General features: G+C 49.2%; 1 protein-coding gene across 2 annotated transcripts in view; it reads left to right on the top strand.

Annotated features, from left to right (window-relative positions):
• Positions 1–12,395, top strand: part of TMEM104 (transmembrane protein 104) — a 43,804-nt gene extending 31,409 nt beyond the window's left edge. For both annotated transcript variants that reach the window (XM_036394771.2, XM_036394770.2), the window contains exon 10: positions 8,834–12,395. In XM_036394771.2, coding sequence (XP_036250664.1) covers positions 8,834–9,594 — 761 coding nt within the window. In that variant the 3' untranslated portion in view covers positions 9,595–12,395. The remainder of the gene's footprint in view (positions 1–8,833) is intronic.
• The last annotated feature ends 1,752 nt before the right edge of the window (positions 12,396–14,147 follow it).

Genomic DNA, 14,147 nt, shown 5'->3' with positions numbered 1-14,147 from the left:
GGCTGGCATGGCAAGGCACTTCCCTGCCAGGAGTGATAGGAGCACAGAGGGTGGATCTGTGTCTCCAGGTGGAGTGGGGCTGGTGGCAGAGAGGGCTTCCAGAGGAATCAAGCTGTTGCCAGTCTTCTGAAGAGTAGCAGTTACACAGTTGGCTGCAGAACTGATTGTCACTTGGCATTGCTGAGTGCCAATGGTTAAACTCAGTGCAGCAGTTGGTGCTTGAACTGCTGGCCTTACCCTTGCTTAGAGATCTCTGTTCTCCAGGAGCTGGCAGATGAGTAAGGCTCTGCCTACCCAAGCTCTCATTCCTTTCCCAGTGCAGAAGTTTCTCAGAATGCTTTGTCAGCCTTTTGCAGGTACCTAAGCTGCCTTGGGAGATGGAGCAGAGGCACCCTAAGGGGTGCAACAGGGAGCCTGCCTGCTGTGCTTCCCTGGAGAGAGGGCCAGTCATGAAATATCATTTGGTTTAAATCCTGACAGTGGTGGCTACAGTGAAGCCTTGTTTTGATTTGTGGTTAGAACCTTGTTGGCTTACCCAGCTCTGGGGCCATGTGAGTACAAATTGTTGTGGGGTGAGGAGGGTCCTTCCCCAAAGTGTAATTCCTGCCTTTTTTCAGCTCTCTTCCACCTCAGCCTCAGAAAAGTGTAGAGCTGTTATTAGGTCAATTCCTTTACCAGTTTTGGAGCCTGTTTCCAGGTCTCTTACAAAGTTATTGGAGCAGAGCTTCCTGCAGAAGGCTAAACCAACTGAGCCATCAATAAATTTAGAGCTGTTGGTATTTCCAATTCCATTGTTTGGATTTCAGAACCTTTTTTTTTCCTCGAGGGTTTAAATCTGTGGTAGCAATGGGTTGCTCTCTAAAGAGACTTGCTTATCTAGCTGTTTTTTTTTCCTCTCATTTCTTCAATCCTGATCAAGTGGGTACTGTTAGGGGTAAGCTGCTAAAGGGCACGCTGTGCTGCCAACAAGAGAGACTGATCCAGGCAAGTCCCATACACCTCTCTCAGCAGAGGGGATGCAGCTCACTGGGGCACAGCCCTACCTCTTTATTATTGGATAAAGTTGGATAATAACTGACTAGCAGCATCATGGGATAGGATATGGATTAGGAAAGATAACAAAAGGACAAAGCTTGGTGGAGCTGAGCAGCAAACACTGGCTATTGTGTATTAAGCAGCTAACCCGATTAATTGCAGCCTGTTGCAGCCTGAGATGTCCAGCTCTATAGGTGAGGACTGCTGGCTCTAAAGACATTGGTAGTGTGATTATTGCTGCTGTTATTAAATTGTCTCTGCCAAATGTTCCCAGACAGCTCCCACGTGGGACCTGTGCTCTGTGTGCTGCTCATGATGCTGTATTGTAGTTATTAGAAAGTATTGTATTTTAATGAAGAGATAGTTCATAGAGTAATAAACTTCTGGGTTTGGTTGAACAGGCTCAGTTCTCTCTCCCTATTGGATCACACCACATCTATTCAAGCCCTTGAGACAGAGCCTTCACAACTCTGCCCAAACAATGATCTCACAATTACATGCACAGGAATAAAATCTCTACCCCAGCTCTTTCCCTGGGCCAATAAGGTGGAGGGAAAGCAAACCAGAATTTCTGGGAAGTCTGTGTTAAACCCTTCTTTTCTCCATCCCATCCCTTTCCAGGATACTTGGTAGAAGGCAGGAACTAGAAAAGGGCTCTCCAGAGTGTGCTAGTGGGGCTGACTTTCTGTATCTGGTGGTTTCTCTGGTAGTTCTGCTCTTTCCAGCAGAGCTCTGCTGTTTACAGCACTGCTCTGTGGAGAATTGGTCTCAGACCATCTCACCTTGTGAGCAGTCTCAGGTAACTGGCACTGCCATCCTTAGCAGCAGAGTTGTCTGTGCTGGACTTGACTCACTGCAGAAACCTGGAGTCACTGTGCTGCATCCCTTCAAGTACTGATATGGAGAATTACAGAGGAGGCTGATTTAGGAGGGGGTGACATTTATCTGAAGTCCTGCATTTCCAGTCTCCTGCTGAGAAATTAGTCTGCTAGTGCCCACAGTCCTCAAGGTGGGTGGCCTCTTTGCAGATCAGAAATTGAGCTTTCTGCAAATAGCTTAAGGAGGGATCATTGTGATCTCTGCCCCTCTCCTTTCACACTGTAGGGCATACAGGAGGATGAGGGAATTGGACTGTAAATCAGGACACTGTTGCATGTTCATTCTGACATGCTGCTTCAACAAAGTTACTTCATGTTCTTATATCCCTTCTGGAGCAGATGAAGCTGCTGCTAGAGCCCAGGGTAAATAATTCACTAAGAGAAGTGAATATATTTATGAAGAGTTAGTTAAAATGCTGTGCTTCTGTCATGCCTGCTTTTGGGATTGTCGGCTGAGGAGCTCATTTCAGTGCTGTTTGTGGGAGGCAATGGGGTGAAGCAGTGCCTGTGTGAGAGGAAGAGCCTTGTGAGCTTCAGACACAGATGGAGAGTGATTTGCTCTTCTGGACAGGACCACTGAGATCCTGCCTGAGGAGCTGATGCTCCTGAAAAGAGCACTTTATTCAGGCAGCAACAGACACTGATGGGCCTGAGCTGAAGAAGGGGAGCTGGACATGTAAGGGCATATTCAACCCTGCAAAAGGGTCTGGATGATGGTGCCCACTCAGGTTTTCAGAGTGGGGCTGTGGCATGAAAAGCTGCTTTCTGTTCAGAGTGACATTGGTGGAACAAGATGATAAAAAACTTTGCTGTGTAGGGCCCAAGGCAGGATGGGCAAGATGTGGCTAAGTCTGCAGAGCACCTGGATGTTATGGGACATGGGTGCTCTGCAGCCAGTACTTTCCAAAGCATGCACAGCTGTAGTTTGGGCTCACAGGGACACCAAAGTGTGTATTATTCCCTTCTCTCAGAAGAATAAATAATGACATGGACAGAGAAGTGACTGTCAGAGCTAATAGGCCAAGCCAGCAGCAGAGCTGAGAGCAGAGTCCTGGTTGCAGAGGTTTTATGGTTCTTCTGCCAAAGGTGACTGGCAGAGAGAGGACCATAAACTACATGGGCAATTTTCCCCCAGAAGCAAACAAGCCTCACTGGCTCCTCTTTCCTTCCCATATGTTGAGAAAAAGCATCTGTGATAAATGCCCGAGTGCAAGGCCATTTTTCTGCCCTGAGCTGTTGCTGGTGTGCAGATGTCTGTGGGACCAGCTGATGTGGGCTGAGATGGGGCAGCTGTGCTGGTTTCATGGCAGGTGTTGCTACACTGCTGGGGAAGCTACTTGTAAATCTTGGTTATGGTATTGCAAGCCTGATGAAGAAAAGCAGGGATATGATGCCCTTAGAGCAGAGAAGCTCCACTGAACTGCTTTTGGTTGCCAAAAAGTCCTGGCAGTACTTTTTAAATGGAATTTGCCTTTGTGAAGAAAAGGGGCTCCACCTGGTCCAAAGCAGCAGTGTCTGAGATGGCTGCAGCAGGAGCAAGCCAGGCCTGGAGGAGTGGAGGTGCCTGAGAGGCTTTTTCTTGCTTTCTTGGTAAGCTGTGTCACACTTCTCTGTATAAGCAACAGTCCTCTGCCATGTGGACCCTCCCTCAGGCTTTGGGGCAGGGAGGGTAACACTGTTCAGACAAGTCCCTGCTCCCCATTAGAGGAAGGAGCCACAGTGATATTCCACAACTTTTGCTCATACCTTTTGTCTGGGAAGTAATTTCCCTCCTCTTTTCCTTCTGATGTTTCTCTCTGGAGAATTCCTGTCTTCTATGAACATATCCATCTTGTTTCCCCACAGTCTCTGCACTCATAAATCCTTCATCTTCCTAGAGATGGTGTTTTAGGCTCTGTCATTGTCAAATCCGATCCAAATCCGATCCTTAACTACTCCAGCTCCCACATCTAATGGAGAAAACCTGGTTTTCATGTTACCTCTTTACTGTCAATTCATATAGAAACCCCCTCTGAAGGTTGGAGAAGTTAATCAGTTGCTGCTCTGGAGTTTGTGGAGAACTGGAGGTCATGAACAAGTGGCAGGATATAGCTTCTGCAAGAGAAACTAGCTAAATGAGTTTTAAATTTAAAAATCAATGTCTTAATTTTAGGTACTTTGTTCTGCCAGCATGTTGGACTCCAGCTGTGCTTTAATACTTCAAATGACAAAGAATCCAGAATGCCTGGTGATTCCACAGTTGTAGTGGGCTCTTCAGCTTGCCCACATCACTGCTGGAAGCCAGATGGCTCTGAGAAGGGGGCTCCAACATCCTAGAAAGACATCAGCAGGGAAGTAGACGGCACAAGTGTCAAGTGGGGATGCAGAAGGTAGGGCTGTCTTGATGTGTTCCTTGCCCATTCAGTGTGTACAGAGCAGATGCTCCTGGTTTTGTGCCCTTTCTATGAAAAAACTGCCTAATGTTAAACTAAATGAGATCTATTCCTCTGTTTAAGAGTGGCCTGCTGTGTTTTGACTTGATAAAGGATTGAAGTAGGGAGAAATCTTCCCCTTTCCAAGGAGACTGGGTTTAGGAAGCTCCTGAAAACTTCTTCCTGGAATCCATCATTGTGCCTAATGTATGAAAACGGAAGCAAGCAGCCTGCACTGGGATAGGGTGATCCATTATCATTATTTCCTGGCATATTGATTCTCTGCCTGGACAGGAAAGCTCTGTCACACCGTCAGCCGGCGGTGACGGATGGCCCTGCCACAAACGTGTCGTGGCACCAGCTCAGACAAATGGCTGGGGGGTAGGGGAGCAGCCAGGCGTGGGGTGGCTGCACACCACTGCCTCTCTGGGCCCTGGAAGGGGGGGCAGGCAGGTGTGCTGATGTTCTCTTCAGACTTTCCTTGCAGAAGGAGGAATGGGAGTAGCGACAGGGCTGGAGAAGATGTGAACATCTCACAAGTACCATGTCTTGCAGGGATGCAAGGGGGGCTAAACCAGAAGCTCATTCTGAGCATCAGTTCTTGCAGGAAGCTACCATGACAGGGGAAAAAAATGTGTTTGAGGCTTGGACTTATTTTCTTTTCTGCAATAGCCTTTCTGCAGAGAGATGAAACTCATGTACAAACACCATTTTTCATTTACAGAGGTGTTTTCTCTGACTCTGTAAAATGATCCTAAAACTCAGAATGGCTAAATTATCTTCTCTGCTTCTCTGCAGCTCTGTTATGTTTCTATCAAAATGCACAAAAATGTATTTCTTAATATCCCCAGACTCACATATTTCCCAAACTGTACTACTTTGGACGTCTGCTCATCCATATTCATCCTTATTTCACCTGCAAGAACCAGAGCAGAACTGCCCTGTCTCTGAATCAGCATCTCCTGAGTCAAGCAGGAGAGGAGCAGTAGCTGACTGCAAGGTCTGCTTTATCTGAGAACATTTGTTCCTCAGATAGTGAGGGGAGCAAAGAGAGTCTGCAGGAGAGGCAGTTGGATGGCTGGGATGAGATTCATCACAATTTTCCTTTATGGCATACCCCCTCTTTATTTTTTTCCTCAGGCTCACTTAAATCCTTCACTAAAAATGATGCTTGAACATCTAGAAGAGACAAGATGAGACAAGAAGTGGCCTCTGTGCCTTGCTGACTGCCAAGCCTGTGGTGTGGGGGCTTGGAGTGGGTTTAACACTGTGGAAAAATCAGGACAAGCAAAACCCTTGATTGCTTTTTAAGCATTTATGTAAAACAAGGCTTAAAGCAAATTTTTCATGTAACTATCTAACAATCCAAGGTGCCATCACTGTCAACCTTGCTTTGTGGCTCTGGGTGATGTTGATCATGGTCTGAGGGTGTTTCATACCTGGAACACATTGCTTGTGTCCTCTGTTCTGTGTGGAGAAGAATGCATCAAGGGTTTTTTTGTGAATCCATGTCTTCACCAGGATTCTTGTGGTGAAGGAATGCTGTTGGACAGCTGATGTGACAACAGTAGGTGACATGAAATAGTGTCATGTGGCTCTGCCTTCAGCCTGCTGTCCCAGGTAGGGGAAGTGAGTGGGAGCTTCGTGTGTGCCTGAGGATCTTGTGCTGCCTCTTTTCTGCTCAAAGCTGCCTGTCCGTCAGCCTGTCATCTTCCTTTCATTTTGACTTATCATCCAAACCATATCTAGGTTTCAGAGTTTCATTTTTTGGCTCGCCTCCTCTCAGGGACAGAGAGATAAATTTGACAGGCAAGTGTTTTAGCTCTTCAGTTCCAGGAGTGAGAAACTCTTCTGCCTCAGGGACTGAGAGAAAACAACCATGGGGCAGCGCTTTTGTTGTCCTTTCTGAGGCTGGAACTGTGCAGGGGGAGTTTCCAGTTTACTCAGCACCTTTCCTCTCAAGGGTCTTGCATCTGCAGTGCACCAGTGCTCAGGCAGGGAAGCAGAGCTTGCCTTGTTGGAAGCAAAACTAGTTTGGATCTTAGTATTGGATCCTCACTCCTTGTAATTATAATAAATTTCTGAAATGCATATTTAATGAAAAACAAATATATTAAATTCTAGCTGCATAAGCCAAAGACCATCCATCATTTAGGGAATCCACAAGAATTCTGCTCCTTCAGTGTTCTCTGCCAGAAAAGCACACGTCAGGGCAGAGGAGAGTCTGTGGGAGATGCTTCAAGATTGGGGTGCTGCCTGCCTGAAACAGGACCTTCCCTGGTCCTGTTGGCACTGATGCAGAAAGTGGGGCTTTGAGCCAATGGTGAGAGTGGGTTTGGGGGATGGAAATAGATCACTCATTACTGTGTTGAGCAGAGCATGAGGAGATCCACTGTCCTAGTGTGCAGGGGGAGAGGTGTGAGACTTTTAAAACACATTAGCCCAGGTACAGGACCAGCTCAGGATGGGGCTGCAGAGCCTCACCACCTCTCCCAGGCAAGAAGAAAAGGAACAGTCTCAGCCATTTCCAGAGCTGCCCAGCCTGCTTTGTCTTATTACTCAGGGCATCCTTTCCTCTTCCTTTTAGCCTGTGCAACCCCAGGGAGTGCAGCCATGTCACATCACCTGGAACACAGCTCTTTCTGGGTCTCTTGCTGAGCAGATATGGCTGGCAAGCATCTCCCCTCCAGGGAGCAGTGGGGAGGCACAACAGCTGTACCCCTGTTCTCAGTGCCCCTCACCTGCTGGGCTTGAGTGAAGGCAAGGGGAATTGCACACCCCCAGAGCAATGAGCTGTTGCCTTCCATAGCTCTGTGTGACTGCCCTTGGGGGAGGAAGTAGAGCCTAGCACTCCCAAAACAACCTGGCCTCGTGGTATCGTGGAGGAATGGATCTGCTGCTGTCAGTGTGGTGTTTGGGGAGGGCTGGTAGACGTGCCCTGTCACTGGGAAACAGCTGGAAGCAAGAGGTTTCCTGAGGCAGCACAGGGTGAAATGCAGCATGTGGCTTGGGAAGAGTTCAGCATGGAGCTGCTGTTTGCTGCAGGAGAGCGTGAATTTCTGAGAGAGGGTTTTGGGAAGTGCTGGGGATATATGGGAGGCAATGTTCAGTGAGAATAATCTGATATTTTTGTGCACAAGAGAGGCAGTATTCACTCACTGGTCTGTAACTGTTTTCCCTAGTCCTATCCCTGGCAGGGTTTCCCAATCTCCCCTGTTGTGGGGAGCAGGACTGGGCACAGAGCAAGCCCGTGATCTTGTCACCCCATGGTGAGCCTGCCCAGCTCCTAGCACTGGTGCCAGCCTCGTATGGACTTGAACTGTGCACTGCTCTGTTTAATTCCTCTGGATTTATATTAATGACATTCAGAGGTGTCTGTAGTAGTTGTTTCAGCATTTTGTTGATTTTTTTCATTACCTGATAATTCACAGCTCTGTTCCTGTGCCTCAGACTGGTGCAAGGACAGCTCTGTGCAAGCCACCCATTGCAGCACCAGACTGTAAATCTCACTGCTTGCTGCCTTGCCAGGCAGGTCCTTTTCTCCCCATTACTTGTTAACTCCAGCAGCTGCTGATCATCTTTCCTAGGTTGATGCAATTTTTGTGACACCAGAATTAGTTTTCTACCATATGCCATGGTAGGAATGAGAGTCTCACAGTAACTGCTCTGGCTCAAATTTCCACCTTCAGAGTAATAAGGGCATTAGCCCAATCTCCTCAATTCATGTTGTCCCTGGCATGTTGTTATTTGTAATAAGCATTGTAAAATGTTGTTAGGCTTTTTCCTGACATAAGTGAAGGGTAGACAAGCAGACTTTGTGTCTAGAAATGATGAATTTTAATAGCAGTCTTTCAGTGCTGCTTTAGTCCCTTCCAGACTGGCTTCTCCACCCTGGGATTAGCTACAGACAGCCTGTTCCTTCTACCCAGGAAATGGCTGGCTAGTTCTTGCTCTATCATGCTTGACAGATCCCAGGGACAGGAAAGCTTGCTAGTAGCTGCTGCTTTTGTGCATGTAGGGGAAGTCTTGAAAACACTAGTCCAGTTAGAAATGGGTAGGACTGTTACTGGGGTAACATTGGAGCCAAACATATTTCAGCCTTTTTGAAATGACAGTATTTAACCAGTGTGTGTGTGTGGCAGAAGCATCCACGGACCAAAACCCTTGAGGGCTTAGGGTTCACCAGCCGTGTCAGCCTTCTGCTTCTGAAGGGCACAGCACAGCCCTGTGCTCTTGGGGGTGGGAGGGTGAGTCCCTGTGGGAAGGAGACTGGAGGGAGATGCCTGAGCCCATTCCCTTATCTGCTGACTGGCACTGACAGCACATCACGATTAATTCCTGTGCACCTTGCCACCCTCAGATAAGGTGGTGCATCAAAGAGATAAGGAGATGCTCTTGCATAGCAGGAGAAAGCCGGTGCCAAGACTGCCAGTGCTGTGGGAGGAGGTCATGAGGAGCATGGGCCTGGGCTTGACCTGAGACCTTCTCTCTCTCTCTCTCTCTCTCCAGCTTTCATCCTCATGATTATTCTGGCCCTCATCCGCATCAGCAGAGGCCAGGCTGAAGGTCACCCGTCCATGGCCGAGCTGTCGGGCATCCGCAATCTGTTTGGGGTGTGTGTCTATTCCTTCATGTGCCAGCACTCCCTGCCATCCCTCATCACCCCCATCTCCAAGAAGAAGCACGTCAACAAGCTCGTGCTGCTTGATTACATCCTGATCCTGGCGTTCTACAGCCTCCTGTCCTTCACTGCCATTTACTGCTTCCGCAACGACACCCTCATGGACATGTACACACTCAACTTCACCAACTGTGAGATCGTCAGCGTGGCCTTCATTCGGTACTTCCTGGGCCTCTTCCCGGTCTTCACCATCAGCACCAACTTCCCCATCATTGCAGTGACCCTACGCAACAACTGGAAGACCCTTTTCCACAGAGAGGGGGGCACCTACCCGTGGCTGGTGGATAGGATTGTCTTTCCTGCCATCACGCTGATTCCCCCAGTGCTGGTGGCTTTCTGCACCCACGATCTGGAGTCCTTGGTGGGGATCACGGGAGCCTATGCTGGGAATGGGATCCAGTATCTCATCCCAGCTTTCCTGGCCTACTGCAGTCGGAAGGACACCCAGCTGGTCTTCGGCAGTGGGACGGTGAACAAGCACCTCTCCCCTTTCCGGCACAGCTTCTGGATTGTGTTCGTGCTCATTTGGGGTTTCTCTTGCTTCATATTTGTGACTGCAAACATTGTCCTGAGTGAGTCAAAGCTCTGATGAGGGTAGCAGCACACTCCCTCTGGAGCTCCAGAGACTCCAGCATTTCAGCTCCCCCTCTGGAGCTGTGCACTGAGGGGGAGAGGCAGTATGAAGGGAAGTTTCCAGGCCGTTGGCTTGGTGACAAAGACTTTCTTCACTCCACTTTGGGTGTGGGTGGAGTGGATTCAGCCTTGTTACAGTTCTGGTTCTCAGACAAAGCCCTGGGGCTGAGCCCTTGGCAGTCTGCACTGTTAACCAGTGTCCAGCCATTCCTGCCTTTGGCTCTGTCAGAGCAGCACATTCTCTGTCTGTCCCTCTGTGGTTCTCTGTGTGCCGCAGGTCTCGGCACACAGGAGAGAGACAGCCTTGGCTGCATCATTAAATGTCCCTTCTCCCAAAGGCAGGAATGTGCTGTGCAGAATCCAGCAGGAGTTTGGGATAACTGAGTCTCTTCTTTCTGCTGAGACTCCTTCAGAACAACCTCCTGTGCCAGCTGAAGGAAAGCATAAGGGTGGAAATAGACCTAATTCAGAAAGAAGTAATGTTGTGCTGTTACATTTTCTTTTTCTAGAAGCATTATCATATTTGTGCACATTGCCTGGAATAGGGGATCTTTTGCTTAGAGCTGGATTTCTCCAGCCTGGGAGTTTACATTCGCATTTCCATCCTGCTCTCCTGTGCTGTGACAGCTCAGTTGGGCAGAGCAATGCCCCTCTGCATGCAGGGATACAGCTCTTCCCACTGGAAGGGAAATCAGCCTTGCTTCCCTCAGCTCCAGCAGGCGACTCGGAGCCTTCCACTGGCAGAGCCCTTCTCCCTTTCTCAGCTTTGCCCGGGGCTGGTACAAGCAGCCAGGCCCCGAACTCCAGCGGCCGGGATCGGGATCGGTGTGGGCTGGGGAGGTGCTAATTACCCAGTCCTGACACGCCAGAGGCTTCGGCTGTGCACACTGAAGCGTTCCCGGCTCCCGCGTTGGGTAATTAGCCTTGAAACAAGGTGGGTGTTAACTCAGGGGAATGAGCTGGTGCCAGGAGGAAACGGCTGTGCCCTGGCTCAGCCCTGCCTGCAGCAGAGCTCCCGAAACAAGGGAGCAAAACCTGAAACCCTGCTGGAACTGGGCTTGACTCTGTCTTGTCTTTCTGCACAGGGTTAAGGTGGGCTTGGGACTGCTCCTGCTCTGCTTCTTTCAGAATTGGGCTGCTCCTACCTTAGGCAGCTCTACGAGAGGCTCTGCTTTTAGGATGACTGTGGTCACTGTAAGATCCCACTCTGTCACCAGGTCCTGTGTTCAGAAGCCCTGGGGCACAGATCGTAAGGGGTTTCCTGACAGAAGAAAGAACTTTAAAAGTTTTCACCTGAACTATTTTAAACCCCCTGTTATCAAAGCAGGTTCAAAGCCAGGTGCACATCAGATCCTCCTGCCCTCTGCACTTGCTGCAGTATTAAATGTCATCACTCACTAAAGCAAGCTTTGAACTGCAGCTCTTTTTAATCAAGCTCTGTTTTCAAGTAGGACTTTCTGGTTTCCATATGACCTGAAGTGCTCCTCCTGGGGGAATATGCAAGTACCTGGAGCTGTATAAAACCACTTCATCGCTTTTAAAGCAAAACCCTGCACCTCTCAAGCCTGAGCACCGCCACTGTGTCCTTGCTGAGCTGCCTGGAGAGAATCTGGAGAGACTGTTCATCTTCTCTCCAGCTTGATCCTAAACAGGCATTTGCAGCCCCTGCTAGTGAGTTTAAACATCCCCAAGTGCTCCTGGAAAGCTGATGTGGTATCTTCAGTACCAAATTAAGAAGGTATTTTAGAGGTATCTGGTGCTGGTGTCTTTTTTAGGAAGCAGTAGTTTGGAGGGCAGATTTATGGGGCAGCTGAGCTGGGAGCCACCTGCGTGGCAGCTGGGAGCTAGGCAGAGCTGGAGGGAGAATTGAATGCTGATGAAATGAGCCTTTGGAAGCTGGAGAGGCTGAGGGTGCTGTTCCTCTGCATGAGTGTGCAGATGTGGTTTCATGGAGGGGCTGAGAGCTGTCTGCCCTGAGCTGCCCATGCATTGCAAGGCCCTTGGCTCAGCTCCTGCCCTCCACATGCCCATTTCAGTCTCTTGCCTTCACATTTCATTGCAGCCAGGAAACAGGGCTGTTCTCTGTTATTTCATCTCCTTTCACCCTCCCTTCCCTTCTCAGGAAGGAGGGAGCCCAGCCTGGCACCCTCTTTCCTGCCATCTCTTACATTTAAAGATGTGCCTTCTCTTCCCTGGCCTGTGTGTCCCCCTCTACCCCTCAACAATGTGTGACAGTGACCTCTGAGGGGCTGCACCACCAAGAGCTGCTTGGATCCAGGTATTGGATGGAATGGGATGCTGAGCGCTTGTGTTCCAGCCTTTGCCATGGTACCTTACTGTGCTCCCCAAGGAGCATGAGTGCTTCTCAAATAAATAACCATGAATTCCCAGACACCTGCTGTCCTTGCACAGCAGCAAAACAAATATATCCGAGGAATTGGGGTGATTAACAGAAAGAAGCTCTACAGCAGAGAACATTTTTTATATAAAACATGATATAGCGATGCCTTAAAAATTACTGGAGAAAACAAGAAGGGAGCGGTTCAGTGCAGCCAGCACTGGCTGAGGGGACACTGGGTGACCCCATGGTGCAGGGCACGAGCTCTCTCCTCTCACTCATCGTGAATAAGTCTATTTTTATTTGGCCATTATCAGCAGTAACAATTCATTATTGCAGATGCACACTTGATGCTTTGTCCTGACTGTAATTAGTTTTTTAAAAATGGGATTAAAACCAATAAAATGCACATTATACATCTGGTTTAGTCTGACTTCTTTTTCCATCCCTTTCTTCCTCATGCTTAGGCACGGAGCAGCTATTCCTGGAGGGGATGGCCATGACGGATGGATCTGCAGGCCAAGGAGAAATGGCAAGTGGAGAGGGTAATGGAGACCCTCACCTCTTCTCTATTAGCCTACTGCAACTCTGGGTGCTAGCTGCAAACTCAATTAAAACATCTGTACTTCCCCCTTCTCAATTACGGCTCCTTACACTTAAAGCCAAACAAATTGAATTGCTCCGCTGCCTCAGGCTGCAAAGGCAGTTTCTGCCAGCAAATTTATTATCACCATAAAGCGCAGCTTGATTTATGTTAAAATATTAAAGCAGATCTTTATGATGGAAATAAACACTTTCTACTGTGATTCTCTCGAAGGACCTCACAAGCAGCAGCAGATTTTGGGGCTTGGGCTGTAAATCTGAGGCCAAACTGGCATTGGGGAGGAATTCAGTCTATTGCAGCACTTGGAGGAGCAATGGCCAGGGAAAGAAAAACTTTGAACCTGAGAAGAAGCTTTAGGCAAAGCTTCACCACCATCAAGGAGCCATGTGTCCCTGAGGGGATTCAGCTGTTTGAAGGTTTGAGGAAAGTGCTCACCAGCCTTTTCCCTGGATGGATTTGGTCAGCCCAGGAGCTGTCAGTGGGTCAGGAAAGGGCACCTGCTGCAGGGTCGCAGCTGGGGATGGTTTTGTGCCATGGCTTTGCCTTGGCAGGAGGCAGGAACCAGGAGGTGGCTGCACCTGCTGCTCCCTCAGGCATCCTTGGGCATAGGCCTGGCAGCTGTCCCCAGCACCTTCTTGGCCCCATATGTGTCCTGGTTTGTGATTTAACCAGTTCTCTCTGCCCTGAGTCACCATCTCCCCCCAGCAGCAGCAGTATGTCCTTGCTATTGGAACCCCTTCCCAGTGGCTGACCTGTGCTGGCCTGCTTTGTTCCCCTTCTCCTCATCAGGATGGGTCTTACGATGCTGAGCAATGGGGCAGTGAAAATAGGATGTGCTATGGAGATGTCAGAGCTGGCAGAGGCGGGGGGTGGGTTTGGGAGGACAGTGCCTGCTCCCCTCAACGGGGCTGAACCCCAGATGTGGGTACCCAGCAGTGATCCAGCCTTATTTCTCTCTGCATAGCAGCCCACAGCCTCCCAGGGTACCCTGGGTGCCAGAGCAGGCTGAATTAAAAAGTGATTGATTAGACAATTTCACCAAAAAGAAATAATATTTCTCAACGTCTGTTAAACACTAAATTACCCAGCCCCTCTTTGGAAAGCCTAGCCAGAGGGTGCTTCCAGACTGCTGCTTCCCTGAAGGTTTGTCCCTGGATTACCCACAAGCAGCGAAATTCTGCAGGAGAATTGGTCCTTCCTTGGTCCTTGAAGGTCACAGATCTCACCTGCACTGGACTGGTCATGCCCCAAACACCTCCTTTCCCACCAGTCCCCAGCACCTGGCACAGAAATGGGAGAAAAACTCTGCTTTTCCATCCCAATTGGCATGTAAAGATGATTATGCAAATGCCACCATGGTGGCCAGGGACCAGGGCATTCACATGGGGTACCCAGAATAGCCCTGGCTGTACACCAGGTGCTGACACCCAACCCTGGGGCCACCTCTCCTGGGAGCACCCCCTGCACCCCTTTTGCCCTGTCCCTTGCTGTCCTCAGTCTTCTGCAGCAAAGCCCTTCCATAAAACATGAAGCAGCTCCATTTGGCCTCTGCTGAGTCACCAGGGAC

Source organism: Molothrus ater, chromosome 19 (genome assembly GCF_012460135.2).
Source record: "Molothrus ater isolate BHLD 08-10-18 breed brown headed cowbird chromosome 19, BPBGC_Mater_1.1, whole genome shotgun sequence".
Taxonomy (NCBI): Eukaryota; Metazoa; Chordata; class Aves; order Passeriformes; family Icteridae; genus Molothrus; species Molothrus ater.
This window is presented reverse-complemented; position numbering and strand designations above follow the sequence as displayed.